Source organism: Bos mutus, chromosome 14, assembly GCF_027580195.1.
Source record: "Bos mutus isolate GX-2022 chromosome 14, NWIPB_WYAK_1.1, whole genome shotgun sequence".
Classification (NCBI taxonomy): domain Eukaryota; kingdom Metazoa; phylum Chordata; class Mammalia; order Artiodactyla; family Bovidae; genus Bos; species Bos mutus.
Genome location: NC_091630.1, coordinates 8,807,901 through 8,833,837, shown reverse-complemented (window position 1 = coordinate 8,833,837; position 25,937 = coordinate 8,807,901). Strand labels below are relative to the sequence as shown.

Below are 25,937 nucleotides of genomic sequence, written 5' to 3'. Positions count from 1 at the left end.
TTGGAGTATATAGACCATTTATATGTAACATGGTTATTGATATGGTTGGGTTTAAAACCATCATTGTAATTTATTTTATAATTATCAGTTTTTTATTTTTTTCTTTTTATTACCACCTTTTGGATCATTTTTAGTATTTTATTTTACTCCTTTGTTGGTTTATTAACTATACTCTTATATTGATGATTGCTTTAGAGTATGTAAGTGTGTTAAGTCACTCATTCATGTCCAACTCTTTGTGACCCTATGGACTGTAGCCTGCCAGGCTTTTCTGTCCATGGGCTTCTCCAGGCAATGACTGGAGTGGGTTATCATTCCCTTCTCCAGGGTATCTTCCCAGCCCAGGGATAGATCCCAGGTCTCCTGCATTGCAGGCAGATTCTGCTGAGCCATCAGGGAAGCCCTCAGAGTGTATAGTGTACATCTTTAACTATTAAAGTCTATCTTCAAATGATAACATACCACTTCACATTTAGTATAAGGACCTTACAACTGCATACTTCCATTTTCCTTTGTATTAAAGTTGTGTTAATTTCTTTCTTCCTGTAGCCATCCAGAGGTGACAGGGTGCTGAACAAGGCACTTTGGTTTAATATTCAGGCAGAGGGGCAGGGTTCCTAGAGGCAGGCCATTATGTATAAACAGTATCCTTTCAGTGAACAAGAGCAATGGTTAAGGAAACAGATCCAACACGGAATCAGTTTTTTCCTGAAACACACCAAACATTGTCACCTGTATTATTAGTCAGTTTATGCTACTATAATAAAATACCACAGACTGGTTAGGTTAAACCACAGGAATTTATTTCTCACAGTTCTGGATGACTGGAAAGTCTAAGATCAAGGAGCCAACCAACTTGGTTCCTAATAAGGGCTCTCTTCCTGGCTTGCAAAGAGCTGCCATCTCACTTTCTTCTTCACATAACAGAAAGAAAGAATCAGCACTTCATGATGTGACCTAAAGCTAATTATCTCCTGAAGGCTCCATCTCCAAATGCCATCATACTGGGGGGTTAGTACTTTAACATATGAATTCAGGGGTGGGGGCATAACATGGTCCATAGTATTACTCAAAATCTGATTATGCATGTCATATAAGTCTTTATTATATCAGCAAATAAGAAAACCCAGATACATCGGCTAGACTCTGTCCTTCAGATTGAAGTTTATTCTTTAGTAGAAATTGAGAACAGTCAAACAGGACTTTTTTTTAATTTTGTCCACACAAGTCTCTTAAGAATTTGTATTAAACTTATTACTGAAACCAAATAGACTGTCTTCAATAGGCATGGAAGTTTTCAATCTGGTACCTCTATTAAAACTTATCTAATAACTTCATAGCAAGGAGAGATAAAAAAGCCTTCCTCAGCGATCAATGCAAAGAAATAGAGGAAAACAACAGAATGGGAAAGACTAGAGATCTCTTCAAGAAAATTAGAGATACCAAGGGAACATTTCATGCAAAGATGGGCTCGATAAAGGACAGAAATGGTATGGACCTAACAGAAGCAGAAGATATTAAGAAGAGGTGGCAAGAATACACAGAAGAACTGTACAAAAAAGATCTTCATGACCCAGATAATCACGATGGTGTGATCACTCACCTAGAGCCAGACATCCTGGAATGTGAAGTCAAGTGGGCCTTAGAAAGCATCACTGAGAACAAAGCTAGTGGAGGTGATGGAATTCCAGTTGAGCTATTCCAAATCCTAAAAGATGATGCTGTGAAAGTGCTGCACTCAATATGCCAGTAAATTTGGAAAACTCAGCAGTGGTCACAGGACTGGAAAAGGTCAGTTTGCATTCCAATCCCAAAGAAAGGCAATGCCAAAGAATGCTCAAACTACCACACAATTATACTCATCTTCCATGAAGTCAGGCTTCAGCAATACGTGAACTGTGAACTTCCAGATGTTCAAGCTGGTTTTAGAAAAGGCAGAGGAACCAGAGACCAAATTGCCAACATCCGCTGGATCATTGAAAAAGCAAGAGAGTTCCAGAAAAACATATATTTCTGCTCTATTGATTATGCCAAAGCCTTTGACTGTGTGGAACACAATAACTGTGGAAAATTCTGAAAGAGATGGGAATACCAGACCACCTGATCTGCCTCTTGAGAAACCAGTATGCAGGTCAGGAAGCAACAGTTAGAACTGGACATGGAACAACAGACTGGTTCCAAATAGAAAAAGGAGTTCGTCAAGGCTGTATATTGTCACCCTGCTTATTTAACTTCTATGCAGAGTACATCATGAGAAACGCTGGGCTGGAAGAAGCACAAGCTGGAATCAAGATTGCCGGGAGAAATATCAATAACCTTAGATATGCAGATATGTAGATGACACCACCCTTATGGCAGAAAGTGAAGAGGAACTAAAGAGCCTCTTGATGAAAGTGAAAGAGGAGAGTGAAAAAGTTGGCTTAAAGCTCAACATTCAGAAAACTAAGATCATGGTATCTGGTCCCATCACTTCATGGAAAATAGATGGGGAAACAGTGGAAACAGTGTCAGACTTTATTTTGGGGGGCTCCAAAATCACTGAAGATGGTGATTGCAGCCATGAAATTAAAAGACGCTTACTCCTTGGAAGGAAAGTCATGACCAACCTAGATAGCATATTGAAAAGCAGAGACATTAATTTGTCAACAAAGGTCCATCTAGTCAACGGTTTTTCCTGTGGTCATGTATGGATGTGAGAGTTGGACTGTGAAGAAAGCTGAGCGCCGAAGAATTGATGCTTTTGAACTGTGGTGTTGGAGAAGACTCTTGAGGGTCCCTTGGACTGCAAGGAGATCCAACCAGTCCATTCTGAAGGAGATCAGCCCTGGGATTTCTTTGGAAGGAATGATGCTAAAGCTGAAACTCCAGTACTTTGGCCACCTCATGCGAAGAGTTGACTCATTGGAAAAGACTCTGATGCTGGGAGGGATTGGGGGCAGGAGGAGAAGGGGACGACAGAGGATGAGATGGCTGGACATCATCACCGACTCAATGGACGTGAGTTTCAGTAAACTCCGGGAGTTGGTGATGGACAGGGAGGCCTGGCGTGCTGCAGTTTATGGGGTCGCAAAGAATTGGACACAACTGAGCGACAAATGAACTGAATAACTTCATCACTCTGGGTACAGAGTACTCAACTAGAAGGTATCATCCATAATAACAGAGAAAAAAAACAGACTCTGGAATTGTTGTGTTACTCAGAAGAAAAATGTCTAAAATACTCCATATAGTCAATATTGCTGCAAAGGGATCATCCAAAAAAGCAAGTTTCCCCAACACTGTAAAACAGTGTTTGATTTATGCAATCACTTTTAGTGGAAATTCAATGCTATCGAGGATATTTTAGTGTTACCTCATTAACTTTTAAGTCTTAAAGTTGAAATAGTACTAGGAGTGACTCCTAATGAAGAGGATTCAAACTGTGTGGAAATCATTTTTATAGCATTCCTGAGAAACAGTCACAGGTTTTTATGCATGAAATAGGGCCTAGTCTAAGATTTAGGACTGATAATTAATTACCCTTAGGGTCTCAGTTACTTGCAACAGGAAGTGCTTTTTATCCACTAGCTTTGTTCGTAGTGATGCTTTCTAAGGCCTACTTGACTTCACATTCCAGGATGTCTGGTTCTAGGTGAGCGATCTCACCATCATGATTATCTTGGTCTTGAAGATCTTTTTTGTACAGTTCTTCTGTGTATTCTTGCCACCTGTTCTTAGTATCTTCTGCTTCTGCTAGGTCCATACCATTTCTGTCCTTTATCGAGCCCATCTTTACATGAAATGTTCCCACATAATCATTTTCCTAGGAGTAGATACTTTGGTTCTTCCAGTTTCATGGATTTTTTTTTAAGGTAACACTGGGATACACATCTTATTAATAATGCTTCAATGAGGCTTTTTTGGGCTAATATCCTGTCCTTAGGAAGTCAAATTGGGTAGTTAAGTATAACTCAGGTATCAGAGTCAAACAAATAAAAAAGATATTATTTAATGAAAGATGTAGACAAATGTTGAAGCTGAAACTCCAGTACTTTGGCCACCTGATGCGAAGAGCTGTCTCATTAGAAAAGACCCTGATGCTGGGAAAAATTGAAGGCAGGAGGAGAAGGGGACGACAGAGGATGAGATAGTTGGATGGCATCACTGACTCAATGGACGTGAGTTTGAGTGAACTCCAGGAGTTGGTGATGCACAGGGAGGCCTGGCATGCTGCAGTCCATGGGGTCACAAAGAGTTGGACACGACTGAGCGACTGAACTGAACTGAACTGAAAACAAATACTCAAATAATTTTAGTTTTTAGTTTATTGAAAATTCAAACTTTGAGGTACATTTTAGGCCTTCCATAAAGCATTTCTTTCACTTCAAGAAGTAGCACATAGGGAATGGGAATAGTACCAGAATTCTCATTCTCCCAATTAACTAGTGGTGTAACTAAAATTTATGTGAAAAGTTGCAAGATCTATATTGCACATAGATTACAAAGATATTTTGTAACATAATCACTATATATTGGGAAGTTATATATACACACACACACACACACTCACACAACTAGAGCAGACAAATTAAGCCCCAGGGAATATTACTTTTTATTCATGTCAAAAGGAGAACATGAAAAAAAGAAATATTTGAAGCACTGTATCGTGAAGCCAGATAATCAACCAGCATGTTGGCAAGCAAAGCTAAAATTTGATGCCAACTTTTCAAGGTCTTTCAAGGGAGGATTTTGATAAGTAGAGTACCAAGGACAATATCTGGCATATAGGAGAGGCACTGATAAATGTTAGTTTTTAATTCCTATACATTTCTTTCATTAGTTGCTAGGATGACTTGAATAATATATTTCAATGGTGTCTTACTTCCAATCACTACTCAATTAGAACGGAATGCTTTCTTCTCCTGGAATGGACAATCTTACCCAGTTTATATTTTTCACAAATCAGCCTACTTAGATTCCAAATTGAATAACAAGCCAAATCTATTGGGTTGGCCAAAAAGGTCCTTCATTTTTTTTTTAAGTAAAAATAAATGACACATTGTTTATTTCCACCAAAAACTTTATTGACACCATATTCACTGATTTGTTCCTCTAGCTTCTGCCATTTTTTCAAGCAAGTTCATAATTCCATCATTCCAAAACTTTTTCTTTTGAGCAAAGAACTGTTTCAGGTGTTTTCTCCAGTCTTTGAGGGAGCTGAAATTTTTTCCATTGAGAATTTTGTAAAGACCAAAATAAATGGATATTTGAAGGTGCAATGGTTGGTGAATACAGCAGATGAATCAGAACTTCCCAGCCAAGTTTAACAGTTTTTGCCTGGTCATCAAAGAAACATGCATGCAATCTTGCATTATCCTGATGGAGGATTATGTGTTTTCTGTTGACTGATTCCGGACACTTTTCATCAAGCACTGCTTTCAGTTGGTCTAGTTGTGAGCAGTATTTGTTGAAATTAATCATTCAGCTTTCCAGAAGGAGTTTATAATAGGGGACTCCTTTCCAATCCCACCATATACACAATACCGTCTTTGGATGAAGACTTTGGTGAGGCTGGTGTTGGCTTATCTCACTTGCACCATGATCTCATATTATTGTACAGTATCCACTTTTTACCACCTGTCACAATTTGTTTTAAAAAACAGAATGTTTTCATTGTGTTTAAGTAGAGAATCTCATGTGGAAATATGATCAAGAAAAGGTGTTGTTTGTTTTTTGTTTTTTGTTTTTTGTTTTTTTGCTTAATTTATGATGAACCCAAACATCAAAATGATTAACAAAACCAAGTTGGTGCAAATGATTTTCAATACTTGATTTGAATATTTTGAGTATGCTGACCACATCTTGCAAGGTATAACACTGACTGTTCCAATTAACGTCTCCATTTGATCACTGTTAACCTGACCTATGTAACTGGTCTACCTGACCATGGAGCATCGTCCAGCAAGGTACCTTCAGCACGAAATTTCACAAACCTCTTTTGACAAGTTTGATCAGTCACACCTTCTCTATACACTGCACAGAATTTGTGTGTGTGTGTGTTTCAGTTGCACTTTTACCTTTCTTGAAATAATAAGCATAATATGCCAATATGTTGCTTTTTTCTTCCATCTTCAATATGAAATGGCTATAGAAAAATTTACCAATTTTGGTAAGTTTTTTTAAAAAATACATGCTGATACGACAGCTGTTACCATACAATCTAACAAAATTGTTTCAGATGAAGTTAAAAACAACTAAGTGCTACTAGAGCCATCTTACAGGAAAAAAAGAAAGAATCTTTTGGCCAACCCAATACTTCTATCTGCCTTGCTTGAACTCAGAATTCTAAATTGGACTACAACATTATTTATCTTCAAAAAAATGGTCACATACCTCTGCTTAGTTTGAAGATCTGCATGCCAAATCTCTGGCCAATAGAAGAGGGAGAAGTGGAAGCAATGACAGATTTCACTTCCTTGGGCTCCAAAATCACCACAGATGGTGACTGCAATCACGAAATTTAGAGATGCTTGCTCCTGGGAAGAAAGCTATGACAAACCTAAACAGAGTATTAAAAAGCAGAGACATCACTTTGTCAACAAGTGTCTATATAGTCAAAGTTATGGTTTTTCCAGTAGTTATGTACAGATGTGAGAAAGAAAGAAAAGAAAGCTGAACACTGAATAATTGATGCTTTCAAACTGTGGTGCTGGAGAAGATTCTTGAGAGTCCTTGGACTTCAAGGAGATCAAACTAGTCAATCCTAAAATACATCAACCCTGAATATTCATCAGAAAGACTGATGCTGAAGGTGAAGCTCCAATACTTCGGCCACCTAATACAAAGAGCTGACTCATTGGACAAGACCCTGATGCTGTGAAAGACTGAATGCAAAAGGAGAAGAGAGCAGCAGAGGATGAGATGGTTGGAGGGCATCACTGACTCAACGGAATGAATTTGAGCAAATCCAGGAGAGAGTGGAGGACAGAGGAGCCTGGTGTGCTACAGTCCATGGGGTCACAAAGAGTTGGGGACAACTTAGGGACTGAACAACAGCAACAAAAATGCCAACTTCATTTTTCTTCTTCAGAGTCTAAACATTGCCATGTCCTCAAGTTGGTTCTAAATACTTAAACTCTTGCCTTTTTTTAAAATCTTCTGGTATTTATATCCTCTGCATTCTGAAGATGATTAACTAAAAGGTCATCCCTACTCTGGGTCAACAAAGATGAATTAATTCAATTGAATTAATGAACTGAGGAGTTAAGAAGAATTCTGAAGCACTACATCCATGCTCAGAAAGAAAGTTTGCATAGATCTCTTAGTAATATCACCATGGTTTGGTGGGAATGTAAATTTGCCATGATTGCTCTGGTTGTCTTTAATCTAAGGCAATTCTTTATGTCAGCCAGGAGAAATATTTTCATCTATAAATTGCTTTGAATAAATTGACTGGGGGTCTCATTCTAATCTATAAAAATTACATAGAATCTTAAAACTAGCGTGAAGTAAGCAGTGATGAATATGCTTATTAGTAGCACATAGTGTTTATACCTCTCAACTCTTTTACCTGTCTCTACAGAAAGGATTACTTTTCGGGGGCAGCCTATTAACCTGTACTTAAAAGAAAAACTCCATGGAATGAAATTAAGTTTATACTCTCAAAGTCTCCAGTCCAGTGAACAGTCTTTATTATTTGAAGCCATTGTTTTAATTGGCTACTTTAAAAACTACATATATGATCAGAATGTTTTCTGATAAATCTCATGGATTACTCATTCACAGGGAGGTCCCATGAATGAGGGAGCATGACACTTTAGGAGACTTAACATAATTAGGATTGTAAAACTAAGAACAGTAGATTTAAAAATTCAAGGTCTAAACTTCCTTCTGGAATTGATTTCTGAGGTTAGGAATAAGGCAGATTGTATGTATGCTCTTTCCCACACTCTAATCAGGAACTTCAGCAGATAATGCGAAAAATAGTGAGTACAGTGAAAGCAACAAAGCAGTTTCTGAATCTGATGCAGCACTGTATGTACAGGCACTTTCACATCTAACCTCCGTTCTCTGGGAGCACGTCTGGCGAGAAGCAGAAGCATTTAACAGTCAGATCACAGGATGCTCCTTTAAAAGGACAGATATATTCCTCAGGAACAGAGGGGTAGATAGAGAAGAGAGAGGATCCAAAATAGAGAGGGAGAAAATTGACTGAGCTTTGTTAAACTGCCCCAAATTAAAAAGAAAAGTAAGGTAATGTTGACAGATTTACCAAATTAAAATACAGGAGACCTAGGTAAATTAGCATTTTATATAAATAAGAAATAATTTTTATTTAATATAGATATTCCCCATTCAATATTTGGAACATACTTATACAAAAAGTAAATATATTTATTGTTTACCAGACATACAGATTTTTGCATGGGTCACACTTAGGCTAAGAAGTTATTAGTATTTATCTGAAACAAATTTATATAGGAATCATGTTTTATCTAGCAATCCTAAGTTAAAGTTATCTGCTGTGAATGAAAACATTAGTAGGTATATCAAATAGAATTTTCCCACAAATATGAGTTTCCAAGAACATCTTTTAAAAAATAATGGAAAGGAAATTATGTTTATGTTAACCCACTTCACTGTTTTTCCACAGGCGCTCTTATTTTGATATAGGCAACTTGATTGGAAACACATACCATCGGAGATGTCACATCCTACCACTAGCTTGCTATGTGACTAGTGGCCACATCTGTCAATAAAGCAGCCAGGGCACCCGGTTCTGCCACTTCTTAGATTTGTAATCTCCCACAAGTATGATTAACAGAAGGATTAAGTTAAACTACAGAGCACAAAGGTGATCACAGAATTGACACGTACTAGACATTGGTCTGGTGGTGACCAGCAGCAGCAGCAGCAGCAGCAGTACTTAGTAGTTTGTTTTATTATAAGCATGCGTACATTACATATAATAGATGGTACTGTCAGAACTGCTTGTAATTCTGTTGATGATCAGTATCAGTTCACTTTCAGGCTAACGTAAGCAGCAGCACTTCCTCTGGAGCAGTTCCTGGAGCCTCCTGCACTAACTTGGTGAAGCAACAGCGTCACCTAGTGGTTGTCAAGTCAGTTGTTCAGTCGCTAAATCGTGTCTGAATCTTTGAGACCCCGTGACTTGCAGCACACCAGGCTTTCCTGTCCTTCACTATCTCCCTGAGTTTACTCTAACTCATGTCCACTGAGTCAGTTATTCCATCTAACCATCTCATCCTCTGTCCTCTGTCAAGTAAGTAACAAACAATTAAGAACACCTGGATAAAGGTTGCCAGGGTTTGTATCTACATAGACTTTATTATGTCAGTGATGACTTCTGATGGTATTTCATATTTTCTACAATATAGCATATCAAATTAGTCTCACTTTGCATTAAAATGATGCACACACTACTCCCAAAAGGGTCTCAGCTATCTCTGCTTTTACCTAACTTTACCTGACGGTCTAACATATGCTTTCAAAGAAACAAATTCTGACTGTTTTAATTATAAAATTACTCATAGTTTTCAAACTTCTCACAGTTTCTCCTAACTCTACTATTCTCTGAAAATCCCAGCAGAAGGGAAGGAGGGAGTGGGGAGAACTGGAAATCTGAATCTTGAGATTTACTCAATTACCAGCTTCAAATTATTTTCCTTCTATTCAGGTTAGAAGTTTCTGTTTTCATCCTCATGCTGTCAAGAGGATCTATGATATTCTTTCGGAAAAGAAAAGATCTTATTTTCCTGAAATTCAAATTGAGATATAAATATTCAATTACAAATTTTGTTTCTGAATTAGCTGGACCAGTGTCTACTCCAGTTATATTTTATAGCTTCTGTCCTGAAAGCCTCTTGAGATAAGAGATTTATAGTTCTTATAACGTGAGTAAAATTTTTAAGAAGTAATGAATAATGCAGCTTTTGCTCACTTCCAAAGACATCAAGAGAAATTAAGAATCCCAAATAGCCTTTGGGGAGATTTTACTCTGATTCTACTTAATCTGTTTCTTATATGAGACCATTATAGACATCCAAAGCCAGAATTCCATGGCCTAGTGACAAACAGCGGAGAAGGCAATGGCACCCCACTCCAGTACTCTTGCTTGGAAAATCCCATGGACGGAGGAGCCTGTTAGGCTGCAATCCATGGGGTCGCTAAGAGTCGGACATGACTGAGTGACTTCACTTTCACTTTTCACTTTCATGCATTGGAGAAGGAAATGGCAACCCACTCCAGTGTTCTTGCCTGGAGAATCCCAGAGACGGGGGAGCCTGGTGGGCTGTCGTCTATGGGGTCGCACAGAGTCGGACATGACTGAAGAGACTTAGCATAGCATAGTGGCAAACAGATAGTTAAATTAAGTAAAAATGGCATTAAAACTGGTAATATATTGACTCAGATATAACCCGAGAGTTATTAATCAATGACTGCTAGAAATACATCCTGAGTTTCTGAGAAATACATACACACATTTCAAACATCCATTAGGAATTTTTCCTTTTAAAGAACCAAACTTTTTTACATACATATTTTAAATCCCCAATGATTCTCCGTCATCAAAATATTTCTGTGGCTCCCAGACCTTTCACAGTTTTTCCTTCCCCAGACTCTCCTCCATTCTAGAGTTTTCATAAATATCTCATGACTGACATTATTTCACAATGTTCCTAGACTGGTGAGAATTATGATGCTCTCTTTTTCTCCTGATAAGAATGAGTGAAAATAGCCACATGGATAATTTATTAGACAGCACATGCCAGAGCCCCTATAATCAGTCCCAAACAAGAGCAAAAATACGACCTGTAAGATTTCTTTCTTTCTCCTCCAGTTGTTCCTTCTCCACCTGATACCAGAGGGAGACAGCTTAGGTACAATTCTACCATGCAAAACTCACAGGCAGGTTTCCCTGTCCTTCACCATCTCCCAGAGTTTGCTCAAACTCAAGGCCATTGAGTCCATGATGCAGATGGAAGGAACTGCGTGTAAAGGCCAATGGGAGAAGCAGCATGAAAGCTTCAGGACACTGAAGGGAGTATGATCGGAGAGTGGTGAGCTTAAGAAAAGAGTGGTGTGTGCTGAGATCAGAGGGGAGGTAAGAAAATTACAGAATGAGCCATGTTAAAGAGTTGGGACTTTGTCAAGAACTTAATTGGCAGCCATTGTTGGCTCATAGCAGCTTATTCATGATAGAAGGAAAGTGGAAAAAAATCCAAGGTGAAGAATAAATGAATAAATAGTAGTATATTTATATTATGGAACAATAGTCAATAATAAAAAGGAACAAATTCATGATACACATAAACACTATGGATGAATCTCAAAACCGTTATGCTGAGTGAAAAAATGCCTTACAGAAAATACATATAGTGCAATCCTTTTATATGAAGTTCTGAAATGGGCAAAATCTATGGTGGAAAAACATCAGAATAGTTCACTTCCTCTGGGAAATGATGCAAGAATATACTAGAAAGTAGAGCTGCCATAGAATACAGGATTTCTAGTTAAATTTGAATTTCAGATAAACTGCAAAGAATTTTCTTGCATAAGTATATCCTATGGAACATTTGAGACATTATTATATTAAATATTTATCCATTGCTTCACTGAAATTCAAATTTAACTGGGTGTTCTGTAAAATCTAGCAAAACTACAAGGAAGGGACATGAGAAGATTTTCTGGAATGATGGTAACGCTCCATATCTTGATGAGGGCTTATAAATGCATTTTTGGTGAAGTCATATAAATTTGTGCATGTAAACCAACAATCTTATTGCTGGGAATACACCCTAAGGAAACCAGAATTGAAAGGACACAAGTACACCAATGTTCATTGCAGCACTATTTACAATAGCTAGGACATGGAAGCAACTTAGACGTCCATCAGCAGATGAATGAATAAGGAAGTTTTGGTACATATACACAATGGAATATTACTAAGCTATAAGAAGGAACACATTTGAGTCAGTTCTAATGAGATAAATGAACCTGGATCCTATTATACAGAGTGAAGGAAGTCAGAAAGAGAAAGACAAATACTGTGTATTAATGCATATATATGGAATCAAGAAAGACAGTACCAATGATCCTACAAGCACAGCAGCAAAGGAGACACAGATGTAAAGAACAGACTTTTGGACTCAGTGGGAGAAGGTGATGGTGGGATAATTTGAGAGAATAGCATTGAAACATGTATTACCATATGTAAAATAGATGACCAGTGCAAGTTCAATGCAGGAAGCAGGGCACCCAAAGAGTGGTGGACAACCCAGAGGGATGGGGTGGGGAGGGATGTGGGAGAGGGTTCAGGATGGAGGGGACACATATACACCTGTAGCCGATTTGTGTTGATTTATGGCAAAAACCACCACAATATTGTAAAGTAAAGTGAAAGTCACTCAGTTGTGTCTGACTCTGCGACACCATGGATTATACAGTCCATGGAATTCTCTAGGCCAGAGTACTGGAGTGGGTAGCCTATCCTTTCTCCAGGGAATTTTCCCAACCCAGGGATCGAACCCTGGTCTCCCACATTGCAGGCGGATTCTTTACAAGCCTAGTCACCAGGGAAGCCCATTGTAAAGTAATTATCCTCCAATTAAAATAAATTAATTAATTTGTTTTTAAAAATGTAAATATCAAAGTTACCTCAGAAGAAAGAGAGAAACAAATATTGAACTCTAATTAGTGACATGCGCACTGAAATATTAGAAGGGAAACCACTGATGTCTGCAACTTCAAAAATAAATTAAAAAAATAAGTTGGATCAATGGTTGACTAGAGGGATGTAATAAAGCAGATAGAGTGAAATGTTAACTGTAGAATCTAGATGATGGACTTATGGGTATTCACTGTAAAATTCTTCCAAATTATCTATATGCTTAAGAATTTTTATAATAAAGTGTTAGGGGGGAAAAAAGTCTTGTTTCCTCTCATGGAGCTTACATTATAGTAGAGGGAGACGGGCAATAAATAAAATTAGTAGGTAAATTACAGAGTGAAATAGAAGGAATGGGAAAAGCAATCAGAAGGGAAGGGGTGAAGTAGGTGCTGGGGGTGAAACTCACAATTGAAATATGGCGGCCAGGGAGGCACTTCCCATAGGCTGGGGGGACTGAGCAGGCACATCTGAGAGAAGAGCCAGCAGATGGGGGATGAGAGAAAGTGCAGACTGAGGTGGGGAGACTGATCCAGTTTATTTTAAAGGAATTCCTCTCTGCTCATTGTACCATGGAATTAGTAACTGGCGACAAAGAGAATTTATTAATAATCCTAAAATATACGTCTTTCTATTTGAATCTACCTTCCCACAACACAGACAATAACAAATTTATAACAGTAAAAGAGATGAGTTTCTCTTTTTTACTCAGCTATGTCTTTCTGAGGCAAGTGTGAGTGAACCAAAAAATTCCAGAGAGGACCCACAAAAGAGACAGAGAAATACTAAATCCAAATAACTCACAAAAAAGTTAATGCTTCAGTTGCTTCAACTTCATTTGAGTAAATAAAAGTTTGTTGTAATTGTTAGAAAATGAAAATATTTTGCAGTGTTTCAGATTCTAACATAATGCTAGAATTTCAGAAGGATTATAGATTGGCAAGAAGAGACCACAATCTCATATGCCAATGAAAATGAAAGTCTCTCAGTCGTGTCTGACTCTTTGTGACCCCGAGGGACTAAACAGTCCATGGAATTCTCCAGGCCAGAATACTGGAGTGGGTAGCCTTTCCCTTCTCCAGGGGATCTTCCCAACCCAGGGATGGAACCCAGGTCTCCAGCATTGCATGCATATGCCAATGGACACCCATATATATGTGGAGTAACATTAAATTTCTCATTTAATTAAATGGTTCTGAACATAGGGCAGAAGCAGATGCATCCTTCCCCAGATGCATCCTTCCTGTGATCATGCACGATCATGCATTCAGCAAAACTAAGTCTCCTGAGCTCAGAGTCATGCTTTCTCTTTAGCACACATTTAGTTATTGATGCTTTCTAGCGTTCTTCCTGCACTTTTTGCCTTTCAAAGACTCAGCTGATTCCTATTCATTATACCCACAGAATTCATTCCCTCATTTCAGATTTTTGATCAAATATTACCCTATCAGACCCAGATTACTCTCTATAAAATGTATCCTTGGGGACTTTCCGGGTGGTCCAGTGGTTAAGAATCCACCCTCCGACGCAGGGGAGGCAGGCTTGATCCCTGGTTGGGGAACTAAGACCCAACATGTGGCAGGGCAGCTAAGCCCATGTGCAGCCCCCAGAGAAAGGCCAAGTGATGCAAGGAAGAGTCCACACACCATGGTGAACACCCAGTGCAGCCAAAATGCTTTTTAAAAAGTGTTCTCATCATTTCTCTATCTCTTGAATCCTATTTTATTTCTCTTCAAAGTACATATCACCATATTATTTGTCTGGCTTTTATTGTTTGCCTCCCCAACCCCATCAGAATATAAGCTTTCTAAAATCAGAGACTTGCCAGTTTTGTTCACTGCTATATTCCTAGAACAGAAAACAGTGCCTGGTAGACAGGAGCTCCTCAATAAATATTTGCTTAATACATGAATAAATAATTTGTGAAGAATAGAATCAATTCTATTTTGGATAGTGAAGCTTGGAAACCTGGGTTAAAAATGAAGAAAGAGATTTAGCAGCTACTCCCCTAGCTGCGATAAGTGAATCTAAATGAAACTGGTGGGAATAGGTGAGTTCCTTCAGGTAAAGAAAAAGTGCTAAGAGACAATAAAATGGGACTAAGAGAAATCTCCTCATAGAACCGTTGGTCTTGTGTGAAGATATAGAAGACAACTCAGTTAAGCTATGGGCAAGAGGCCATCAGGAAAATAATGATCCTAAGGCATAAAGTTCCAAGAGGCAGAAGATGCTCAAACAAGACCAAACCTACAGAACAGCCAGATGAGGAGCAGCTGGATTGGTAGGAAGTCACTGATGACCTCTGAAAGGCCATTTTTGGAATAATCTGGCAGAAACAAAGTCTCCGTAACTTGAGATATGAAGTAGGGGGTAAAAAATGTGGAGGCGGACAGTCAACAGTCTCCATGTCCCCTGAGCTTCAAGAATACCTGAAATGCTTGGTGAATAAGTGAACACATAGATAAATGAATGAATACAATTTTCTCCCCAAAACCAAGGTTGGTACATAAATTGTAGCTGAAGTCATGAGATTAAAATGGTAAACAAACATGCTTTTCAACAACATAGGTGGCATAAGGTATTTCCCTAATCAAAATCAATTTTCTCAGTAGTTTTCCCTCGGCAAACACACACATTTTATTCCTGCAACTCATTTTTAAGTGAGCTCCTATGACTTTCATTTGTACCTTTTTTTTTGTTTGTTTGTTTGTTTAAAATGCATTCTTGGTTAATGGAGCCTTTAGAAATTTTCCTGTCTCAGTGGGGCTTGACTCTTGCATTCTACCGAACTGAGAGCCTCTCAGTTAAGCTCCATTTATTTAGCTTCTCAGGTATGCCAGAGGCAACCCTGCTGCATGAACGACCATGTCCTGAAGTGAACTAAAAACAGGCCCAGTTAGGAAGGTAACATGGTAATAAAACATACGTAAGATGAAAAATCACTCAGCTTTCCATAAGAACCACCACCAATTAGTCACATGAATAGTGGGGTTTAAAAATAAATTATAATTAAATTTCTTGCTTTTCTAAGATAAACAGCAAATTTATCTTAGTCTGTCCCTGGGGTCTCAAACAAGCATGTGCATCAAAATCACCTGGAGGAGCTTTCAATCACAGACTGTTGTACTATACTCTCCCGGTTTCTGATTCAGTGGTTCCGGGTGGGGACAGATAATTTGTTCTTCCAACAAGTTTTCAAGTGATGTGGATGCTGCTGGACAGAACACTTCCAAGAGCTACTCATCTATGCAAACTGTACTACACATTCTCATAACTTTCCCCCCTACTTTTCTGTTGTCCCACAGAGAAAAGGAGCCAAATTCTCATCCCAGCACTACTTCCCATGGTTTTCTTGTGGGAAAAAAAAATTGACAAGCTTTAAAAGCAAGAACAAAGTGATGTTAGGAGTAACCAAGCCTGGGTTTTCAGCTTCTACTCATTTTTAAGTGGAATGAAGGTTTTATCTTAGTCAAGAGGACTTTAGTATCCTTAAGAAAAAGAAGATGGTGGGATCACTGTCCTCATTTCATATTGTACTTCAAAGCTAAAGTAATCAAAATATCATGCTATTGACAGAAAAATATACACAGATCAATGAAACAGAATTGAGAGCTCAGAAATAAATCCACACATATATGGACAGTTAATTTACAATACAGGAGCAAAAACCATACAATGGAGAAAGGACAGTCTCTTCAATAAGTGGTACTGGAAAACTGAACAGCCACATACAAAAGAACGAAAATAGACCATCATCTTACGTCGTACACATAACTCAGCTTTAAAGAACTGAATGTAAAACCTGAAACCATAAAACTCCTGGAAAAAACACAGACATTACACTCTTTGACACTGGTCTTAGCAATATATTTCTAGGTATGTCTCTTCAGGGAAAGCAAACAAAAACAAAAATAAATTTCCAGTATTCTTGCCAGGAGAATCCCATGGACAGAGGAGCCTGGCAGGTTACAGTCCATGAAGTCGCAAGAGTTGGACACGACTTAGCAACTAAACCACCAGCACCACATCAAACTAAAATGCTTTTGCAGGCAAAGGAAACCATCAACATCAAGAAAAGACAACCTCCAACAGGAGAAGACATTTGCGTATCAAATAAGGCATTAACATCCAAAATATGTAAAGAACTCATAAAACTCAACAACAAAAAGCCTGATTCAAAAATGGGCAGAGGATCTGAATAGACATTTTTCCAAGGAAGACATACAGAAGGCCAACAGGCATATGAAAAAATGTTCGACATCACTAATTACTAGGGAAATCAAAACCATGAGATATCACCTCCTACCTATTAGAATGGATACTACCAAAAAGGCGAAAAACAACCATCACTGGCGACGATGTGGAGAAAAGGGAACCCTCACACACTGTTGGTGGGAAAGTAAATTGGTGCAGCCTCTGTGGAAAATAGTATGAAGTGAAGTGAAGTCACTCAGTCGTGTCCGACTCTGCGACCCCATGGACTGTAGCCCACCAGGCTCCTCTTCCATGGGATTTTCCAGGCAAGAATACTGGAGTGGGTTGCCATTTCCTTCTCCAGAAAACAGTATGGAGGTTCTTCAAAAAATTAAAAATATGTATGTGTCGATGCAATCATCCAATTTATCTGCTCCTCCCACCCTTTACACCCCATAACCGTGAGTTTATTTTCTACATGTGTAACTCTATTTTAGTTTTTAAGAATATATGTGTGTTTAAAAGTTCATGTGTAGCCTTTTTTTTAGTTTCCATGTATAAGTGACATCATGTGATATTTGTCTTTCTCTGCCTGACTTACTTCACTCAGTATGAGACTCTAGGTCCATTCATGTTGCTGCGAATGGCATATATATACAATAGATAACTACTAAGGGCCTACTGTATAGCACAAGAAACTCTACTCAGTACTCTGTAATGGCTTATGGGGGAAAGAATCTAAAAAAGAGTGGATATATGTATTTGTGTAATAGATTCACTTTACCATACACCTGAAACAATGAAAAGGACATCTTTTTTTAGGTGTTAGTTCTAGAAGGTCTCACCCTGCTTATTTAACTTCTATGCAGAGTACATCATGAGAAACGCTGGACTGGAAGAAACACAAGCTGGAATCAAGATTGCCGGGAGAAATATCAATAACCTCAGATATGCAGATGACACCACCCTTATGGCAGAAAGTGAAGAGGAACTCAAAAGCCTCTTGATGAAAGTGAAAGAGGAGAGTGAAAAAGTTGGCTTAAAGCTCAACATTCAGAAAACGAAGATCATGGCATCCGGTCCCATCACTTCAGGGAAATAGATGTGGAAACAGTGTCAGACTTTATTTTTCTGGGCTCCAAAATCATTGCAGATGGTGACTGCAGCCATGAAATTAAAAGACGCTTACTCCTTGGAAGGAAAGTTATGACCAACCTAGATAGCATATTCAAAAGCAGAGACATTACTTTGAAAACAAAGGTCCGTCTAGTCAAGGCTATGGTTTTTCCTGTGGTCATGTATGGATGTGAGAGTTGGACTGTGAAGAAGGCTGAGCGCCGAAGAATTGATGCTTTTGAACTGTGGTGTTGGAGAAGACTCTCGAGAGTCCCTTGGACTACAGGGAGATCCAACCAGTCCATTCTGAAGGAGATCAGTCCTGGGATTTCTTTGGAAGGAATGATGCTAAAGCTGAAACTCCAGTACTTTGGCCACCTCATGCAAAGAGTTGACTCTTTGGAAAAGACTCTGATGCTGGGAGGGATTGGGGGCAGGAGGAGAAGGGGGCGACAGAGGATGAGATGGCTGGATGGCATCAGTGACTCGATGGACGTGAGTCTGAGTGAACTCTGGGAGTTGGTGATGGACAGGGAGGCCTGGCGTGCTGCGATTCATGGGGTCGCAAAGAGTCAGACACGACTGAGCGACTGATCTGATCTGATTTGATCTGATCTAGAAGGTCTTGTAAGTCTTCATAGAACCGTTCAGCTTTTTCAGCATTACTGGTCAAGGCATAGACTATGATACTGAATGGCTTGCCTTGGAAATCAACAGAGATCATTCTGTCGTTCTTGAGATTGCTTCCAAGTACTGCATTTCAGACTCTTGTTGACTATGATGGCTACTCCATTTCTTCTAAGGGATTCTCGCCACAGTAGTAGATAAAATGGTCATCGGAGTTAAATTCACCCATTCCAGTCTATTTTAATTTGCTGATTCCTAAAATGTTGACATTCACTCTTGCCATCTCCTGTTTGATCACTTCCAATTTACCTTGATTCATGGACCTAACATTCCAGGTTCCTATGCAATATTGCTCTTTACAGCATCGGACTTACTCCCATCACCAGTCACATCCATAACTGGGTGTTGTTATTGCTTTGGCTCCGTCTCTTCATTCTTTCTGGAGTTATTTCTCCACTGATCTCCAGTAGCATATTGGGCACCTACCCACCTGGGGAGTTCCTCTTTCAGTGTCCTATCTTTTTAGCTTTTCATACTGTTCATGGGGTTCTCAAGGCAAGAATACTGAAGTGGTTTGCCATTCGCTTCTCCAGTGGACCGCATTTTGTCAGAACTCTCCACCATGACCCGCCCGTCTTGGGTGGCCCTAAACTGCATGCCTCATAGTTTCATTGAGTTAGACAAGGCTGTGATCCATGTGATCAGATTGTGTTTTTCAGGCTGTCCGCCCTCTGATGGATAAGGATAAGAGGCTTATGGAAGCTTCCTGATGGGAGAGACTGGCTGTGGTGGAAACTGGGTCTTGTTCTGATTGGTGGGGCCATGCTCAGTAAATCTTTAGTTTTCTATTGATGGGTGGAGCTTTGTTCCCTCCCTATTATTTACCTGGGGCCAAACTATGGTGGAGGTGATGAAGATAATGGCGACCTCCTTCAAAGGATCCCATGCATGCACTGCTACACTCAGTGCCCCCAACCCTGCAGCAGGCCACTACAAACCCACACCTCTACCGGAGACTCCTGGACACTCACGGGCAAGTCTGGGTCAGTCTCTTGTGGGGTCACTGCTCCTTTCTCCTGGGTCCTGGTGCACACAAGGTTCTGTTTATGCCCTCCAAGAATCTATTTCCCAGTCCTCTGTAAGTTCTGGCAGCTCTATGGTGGGGTTAATGGCGACCTCCTCGAAAAGGGCTTATGCCACACCCAAGTCTGCTGCACCTAGAGCCCCTGTCCCTGTGGCAGTCCACTGCCGACCCATACCTCCACAGGAGATGCTCAAACACTCTTGAGAGTCCCTCAGACTGCAAGGAGATCCAACCAGTCTATCCTAAAGGAAATCAGTCCTGAATACTCATTGGAAGGATGAATGCTGAAGCTGAAACTCCAATACTTCGGCCACCTGATGCAAAAAGCTGATTCATTGGAAAAGACCCTGATGCTGGGAAAGATTGAAGGTGGGAGGAGAAGGGGATGACAGAGGATGAGATGGTTGGATGGCATCACCAACTCAAGGGACATGAGTTTTGAGTAAACTCCAGGAGTTGGTGACGGACAGGGAGGCCTGGCATGCTGCAGTCCACGGGGTCACAAAGAGTCAGACATGACTTAGCAACTGAACTGAAATTAACAATATTATAAATCAATTATACTTCAGTACAAAAATGTTTTAATTAAAAATAGAACTATTACATGATCCAGCTATTCTACTTGTCTATTTATCTGAAGAATATAAAAACATTGATTTGAAAAGACATATGCCCCCTATGTTCATTGCAGCATTATTTACAAATAGCAAAGATATGGGAACAACCTAAGTGTTCATGAATGATGAATGGATGAAGATATGGGATATTATATAATACTGCTGCTGCTGCTGCTAAGTCGCTTCAGTCATGTCCAACTCCTAGCAACCCCATGGACTGCAGCCTACCAGGCTCCTCTGTCCATGGGATTTGCCAGGCAAGAGTACTGGAATGGGTTGCCATTGCCTTCTCCATTATATAATACTCAGTTCAGTTCAGTTCAGTTGCTCAGTCGTGTCCGACTCTTTGCAACCCCATGAATCACAGCACGCCAGGCCTCCCTGTCCATCACCAACTCCCAGAGTTCACTCAGACTCACGTCCATCGAGTCAGTGATGCCATCCAGCCATCTCATCCTCTGTCGTCCCCTTCTCCTCCTGCCCCCAATCCCTCCCAGCATCAGAGTCTTTTCCAATGAGTCAACTCTTTGCATGAGGTGGCCAAAGTACTGGAGTTTCAGCTTTAGCATCATTCCTTCCAAGGAAATCCCAGGACTGATCTCCTTCAGAATGGACTGGTTGGATCTCCCTGCAGTCCAAGGGACTCTCAAGAATCTTCTCCAACACCAAAGTTCAAATGCATCAATTCTTCGGCGCTCAGCTTTCTTCACAGTCCAACTCTCACCTCAGTCATAAAAAAATAAGATGCAATATTGCCATTTGCTACAACAGGGATGGACCTTGAGGGGATTACACTAAATGAAATAAGAGAAAGACCAATATTATACGATTTCCCTCATATGTGGAATATAAAACAAAATAAGCAAGCAAAATAAACACACAGATACCGAGAACATTCTAGTGATTACCAGAAGGGAAGGGGGTTGGGGAGGGCAAAGTGGATAAAGGGGATTAACCGTATGGCAGTGAACGGAGACTAAACTTCTGGTAATGTGCACAGGAGCTGAAACAGAATGTTGACTATACCAAACTTGTATGTTATAAACCAATATTACCTTAATAAAGACAGAAAAGAAAGATTTTAGTGCCTCTTAGAAAATAAGAACGCAACTGAAATCATAATTGAACTATCTAGCACTAAAATGTGATTCTCTTTCACTTGCAAAATACCCATAAAATAAATACTTGACCCCATCAAAATAAAATGACAGAAAAAAAATGACACTCAATTGCCACACACACTGATTTTTCTATTTTTATTTTATTTTTCAGCACACTTAAGAGTCTAAACAATCTAAAGTTAGACTGTGGTGCTTAAACTGGTCCTTTACTTTTCTTTTCTTCCTTTACTTAAGGTATTGACAAAGAGCAGGGTATCATAAGCTGGGCATAATCTGACTATGTGTGCAGAGCTGATGGGTAAGTCATGTGAGGCTCTAAATGAGCTTCTTACCTGCTCTATACCTGAGCAATTCCAAAGATGTTAGGGTTACGTTGGTAAAAACATTTATAAGAACAAATTAATATTCGAAGAGGTACCAGCTGTAGATTTCTGCTTATTTTCCAGTTCTAAAAAGTAAAGATTAAAAATAAAATTAAGGCACTACTCAATAAATATTTTAAACATTTACAATATTTTAAGTATTTTAAGTAAATAAAATAAATATTAGCTTTCTCGGAGATTTCAGAATATTGATTTCTAAAGTACATACTAAACTGTTTATGCTTGATTTGCTCTTTTCCCACACACAAATAAACTTAACTAGTTAACAAGGGCATGCTGCTATGTGCTGTGCTTAGTCGCTCAGTTGTGTCTGACACTTTGTGACCCCAAGGACTGTAGCCCACCAGGCTCCTCTCTCCAGGGGATTCTCCAGGCAAGAATCCTGGAGTGAGTTGCCATTCCCTTCTCCAGGGGATCTTCCCAACCCAGGATCAAAGCCAGGTCTTCTTCACTGCTGGTGGATTCTTTACTGCCTGAGCCACCATTGAAGCCCTAAGAAGGGCATACTCAACACTAAATAAAATTCAAATGATAAAAGATTATCTAGGCTTTTATCCAAAGATATTACTGTATTGCTTAGTTGTAAAGTTTCTGGGATGAAGGCAAAAAAATGATACAGAATCCATACAAACCTGATTCTGATCTACAGGGATGTTAAACTGATCAATAAACAGAGACTAACTGAACACTTCGATACACATCTCAGTTTTACCTAGCATCCATTTCTCATGGAAATTAATCTTCCTAGAACTCTGTTTATTGTCTGCAATGTTCATTAAGATTTTCACGGGCTAGGTTTCAAGCAAGTTGATCAATATAGGACTTAAGTTTTTGTACTTACAATATCTCTCATCTTACTTCTAAATGTACAAATAAGGAATTTTAGAACATATACACTAAGTTGGTGTACATGTTCTGACCACTTCAATTCAATTCAGTTCAGTCATTCAGTCATATACGACTCTTTGCAGCCCCATGGACTGCAGCAGACAGGCCTCTCTGTCCATCACCAACTCTCAGAGTTTACTCAAACTCACGTCCATTGAGTCGGTGATGCCATGCAACCATCTCATCCTCTGTCATCCCCTTCTCCTCCCACCAACAACCTTTCACAGCATCAGGGTCTTTTCAAATGAGTCGATTTTTCGCATCAGGTGGCCAAAGTATTGACCTCTTAGTGTACATGTTCTGACCACTATATTTGAAATAATGGCAACCTCAAAGCTTACCATTTATTTGCTTTATAAGCAACTTCTGAGGTCAACGCAGGTCTCAGTGAGAGAGTCCGAAACAGAGTCAAAGTTTAATTGGTTGATAACGCTACTTAGTTTTATCATTAACCAACCCACTGGGCTATCATTATCACAATCCACAGTAAGAGATTTCATTACTGTTCTGTTCACTCTTCCATAAAAGAACACCCTGGGCCTATTTAAAGGTTAAAGCACCTAAATACAGCTATTAATCCACCCTCAAGAGAGTAATAACCTTTCAACCTTGGTGATAAATCAATGAAGAGCCAAAGGCTCAGAGAATACATGGCACTGTTCTAATGATAAAATATTTTGGATGAGGGTGAAAATTGGAATCTCTACAAATCTGACTTATTTCCTAGAAGTTTATGTGATCAACCAGGAAACATGACTGAAATTCCCTAATGGGAATCTTATTTTTTGTCTGTCAGCACCCATTTCCCACCAGCTGGCACAAAAGCCCACCTCTTCCTTTAAGGAACTACCCATTCTCCAATTTCAGTGCAAATGTTATGAAAGAGAGAGGGCAACTGATCCCACTACTACAGCCATGTAAGCACATAGCCCAAGAGCTTCCAAGAAAACCGATAATCATCAGCCCCAAAGCTTTCCCTGAATCTGTTGAGAGAAGAAGTGCTCCCTCCACAGCCAGAAGACACAATTGAAAGAACTCTAACCTGAGAGCAAGGGCGCCCCCAGTGGCTCAGTGGTAAAGATCCACCTACAGAGCAGGAGCCACAGGAGATGCAGGTTCGATCCCTGGGTCAGGAAGATCCCCAGGAGGAGGGCATGGCAACCCACTCCAGTACTCTTGCCTGGACAATCCCATGGACAGAGGAGCCTGGTGGGCTACACTCCACAGGATCACAAAGAGTAAGACACGACTGAAGCAACTTAGCACACATGCACACAATCTGAGCTGCTGCTGCTGCTGCTAAGTCGCTTCAGTCATGTCCGACTCTGTGCAACCCCAGAGATGGCAGCCCACCAGGCTCCCCCGTCCCTGGGATTCTCCAGGCAAGAACACTGGAGTGGGTTGCCATTTCCTTCTCCAATGCATGAAAGTGAAAAGTGAAAGTGAAGTCGCTCAGTTGTGTCCAACTCCTAGCGACCCCATGGACTGCAGCCTACCAGGCTCCTCCGTCCATGGGATTTTCCAGGCAAGAGTACTGGAGTGGGGTGCCATTGACTTCTCCAACACAATCTGAGAGAAAAGCCAAAACAAAGGAAACCAGGAGGACAAATTCTGGATGAATAAATTTGGATACCCAACCCAGCATGACTAAATATTCAGCCAGACTTATCCCTAGACCTTCTTCATTACTTGAGTTAGTGTGTGAGGTGGGTTTCTTTTACTTGCAGCTAGGAGTTATGACAAATTACAAACAACCAAAAACCTGTACCCTATTAGGCAAAAGTGTCAAAGATACAAAGATATATAAGGAACAATCCCTGCCTCTAAGAATCTTTCAGCAACTAGTTGGAAATGTAAGACATAAACACAAAAAAATAACTAGAAACATAAGGCTCAATCCACTGATATGTTCTGCATGGGTGCAGAGAAAAGACACATCACCATAGGCGGCATATGAAGCAAGACTTCCCAATATAACAAAACAGTGGACTAGGGTTTTAAGGATGTCTAGGATGTGGCTACCTGGAGAAGACACAAAAAGACATTTTTTAATAGAAAAGGTTAACTATGAGAGCAGTAATTCAAGAATGTTCATTTTGTATTGGGGAAACAATATACTCTCTATATAAACAATAAACAGATCATAAAATGTTGACTCATGGGACATCAACAATAAATATTAGTCTAAAGATAAAAAGAACTCATAAGTAGTTGTACAATATCAGACACATTATGTATAATAATTCAAATCTACTCTATATGAGATCAAATTGATTAATAGCTTATAATGGTTAAATGTTGAAATGGTACTTAAAGAACTAATGACAAAAGCCGAAATCTAAATGTGGCCTTTCCATATACATAGTAGATAACCCTCTCATCTAATAAGCTATTCCTGTCGACGACTGTAACACATCTCATCCAGAACTAAAGGCTATCAAAATATACCATGCTACATGCACTTCACTCAGCTTCTGTTTAAGAAACCAGGACAAAGAGCAGAGCCATGAACCAAGAGGAGGAGGTTGAAGAAAGACAAACACAAACCAAGAAAGCAACTTGGCCATAGAGTGATCCAGTTCTCTTTGTCCAGTTTCTCCATGAGGTGAAAAGTTCATAACAGAAACTATTAAAAGCATTTCCTATTTCCGCCGTGGTTTTAGCCATTCTCCCTCGTGTCTTTAAGAAACTGCATGAGCAGAATTTGACTTGGCACTTGCTGCAAGCAGGAATGCAAGATGTCTGTGTTCCTCATTCCTTTTCTGGAGGGTATTATTGTTTAATTAGAATACAATGTTTTATTTAAATTTTTTCATAAATTTTTTATTTAAATGTATTTAATCTTATTTTACCAAAAGCCATTATCAGCTTTGTATTGAACAACTTGTGGTTATTCTCTAAGTTAATAATTACTATTTATAACATCATATATCTCACGGCTATTAATTGTTTCCTGGAAATTTTACTGAGAAAAATGGACTCAATATAATTCCTTGGTAATATACTTTTCCATCTAAAGCCACTGAACTCAGTAATGCTTACATGAGAAAAGAAAGTCTCTAATACCTTGACTCCTGATACCATTTAAGTTTCTATTTCCATTTGTGGCACTGTCACCAGTATGACATATATTTCTACTTGTATAACATACATCCATTTGAAATAAGCATTTACAAAGGAATTATGACACACAGAGTAGACATGTCTTCAAAAACCTCAACTAATAAAACCTCGTAACTC

The 25,937-nt window shown here is 39.4% G+C and overlaps 2 protein-coding genes across 6 annotated transcripts in view; both read right to left on the bottom strand.

Moving 5' to 3' along the window:
* SLC26A7 (solute carrier family 26 member 7) overlaps nt 1-25,937 on the bottom strand; it is a 226,459-nt gene that overhangs the window by 162,955 nt on the left and 37,567 nt on the right. The window contains exon 1 of one of the 5 annotated variants that reach the window (XM_070382934.1): nt 21,759-21,874. The exons of 2 other annotated variants lie outside the window; for them this stretch is intronic. The gene's annotated coding sequence lies outside the window, so the exon portion shown is untranslated. Of the gene's footprint in view, nt 1-6,372; nt 6,512-21,758; nt 21,875-25,937 lie in introns of those variants that run through there. 2 more of the 5 variants (XM_070382932.1, XM_005888290.2) reach the window with 2 other exon arrangements.
* Nucleotides 6,403-25,937, bottom strand: part of LRRC69 (leucine rich repeat containing 69) — a 95,036-nt gene continuing 75,501 nt past the window's right edge. Inside the window, exons 8-9 of the mRNA XM_005888291.2 lie at nt 21,759-21,874; nt 6,403-6,538 (exon numbers count right to left, since the gene is read on the bottom strand). Coding sequence (XP_005888353.1) covers nt 21,764-21,874 — 111 coding nt within the window. The 3' untranslated portion in view covers nt 6,403-6,538; nt 21,759-21,763. The remainder of the gene's footprint in view (nt 6,539-21,758; nt 21,875-25,937) is intronic.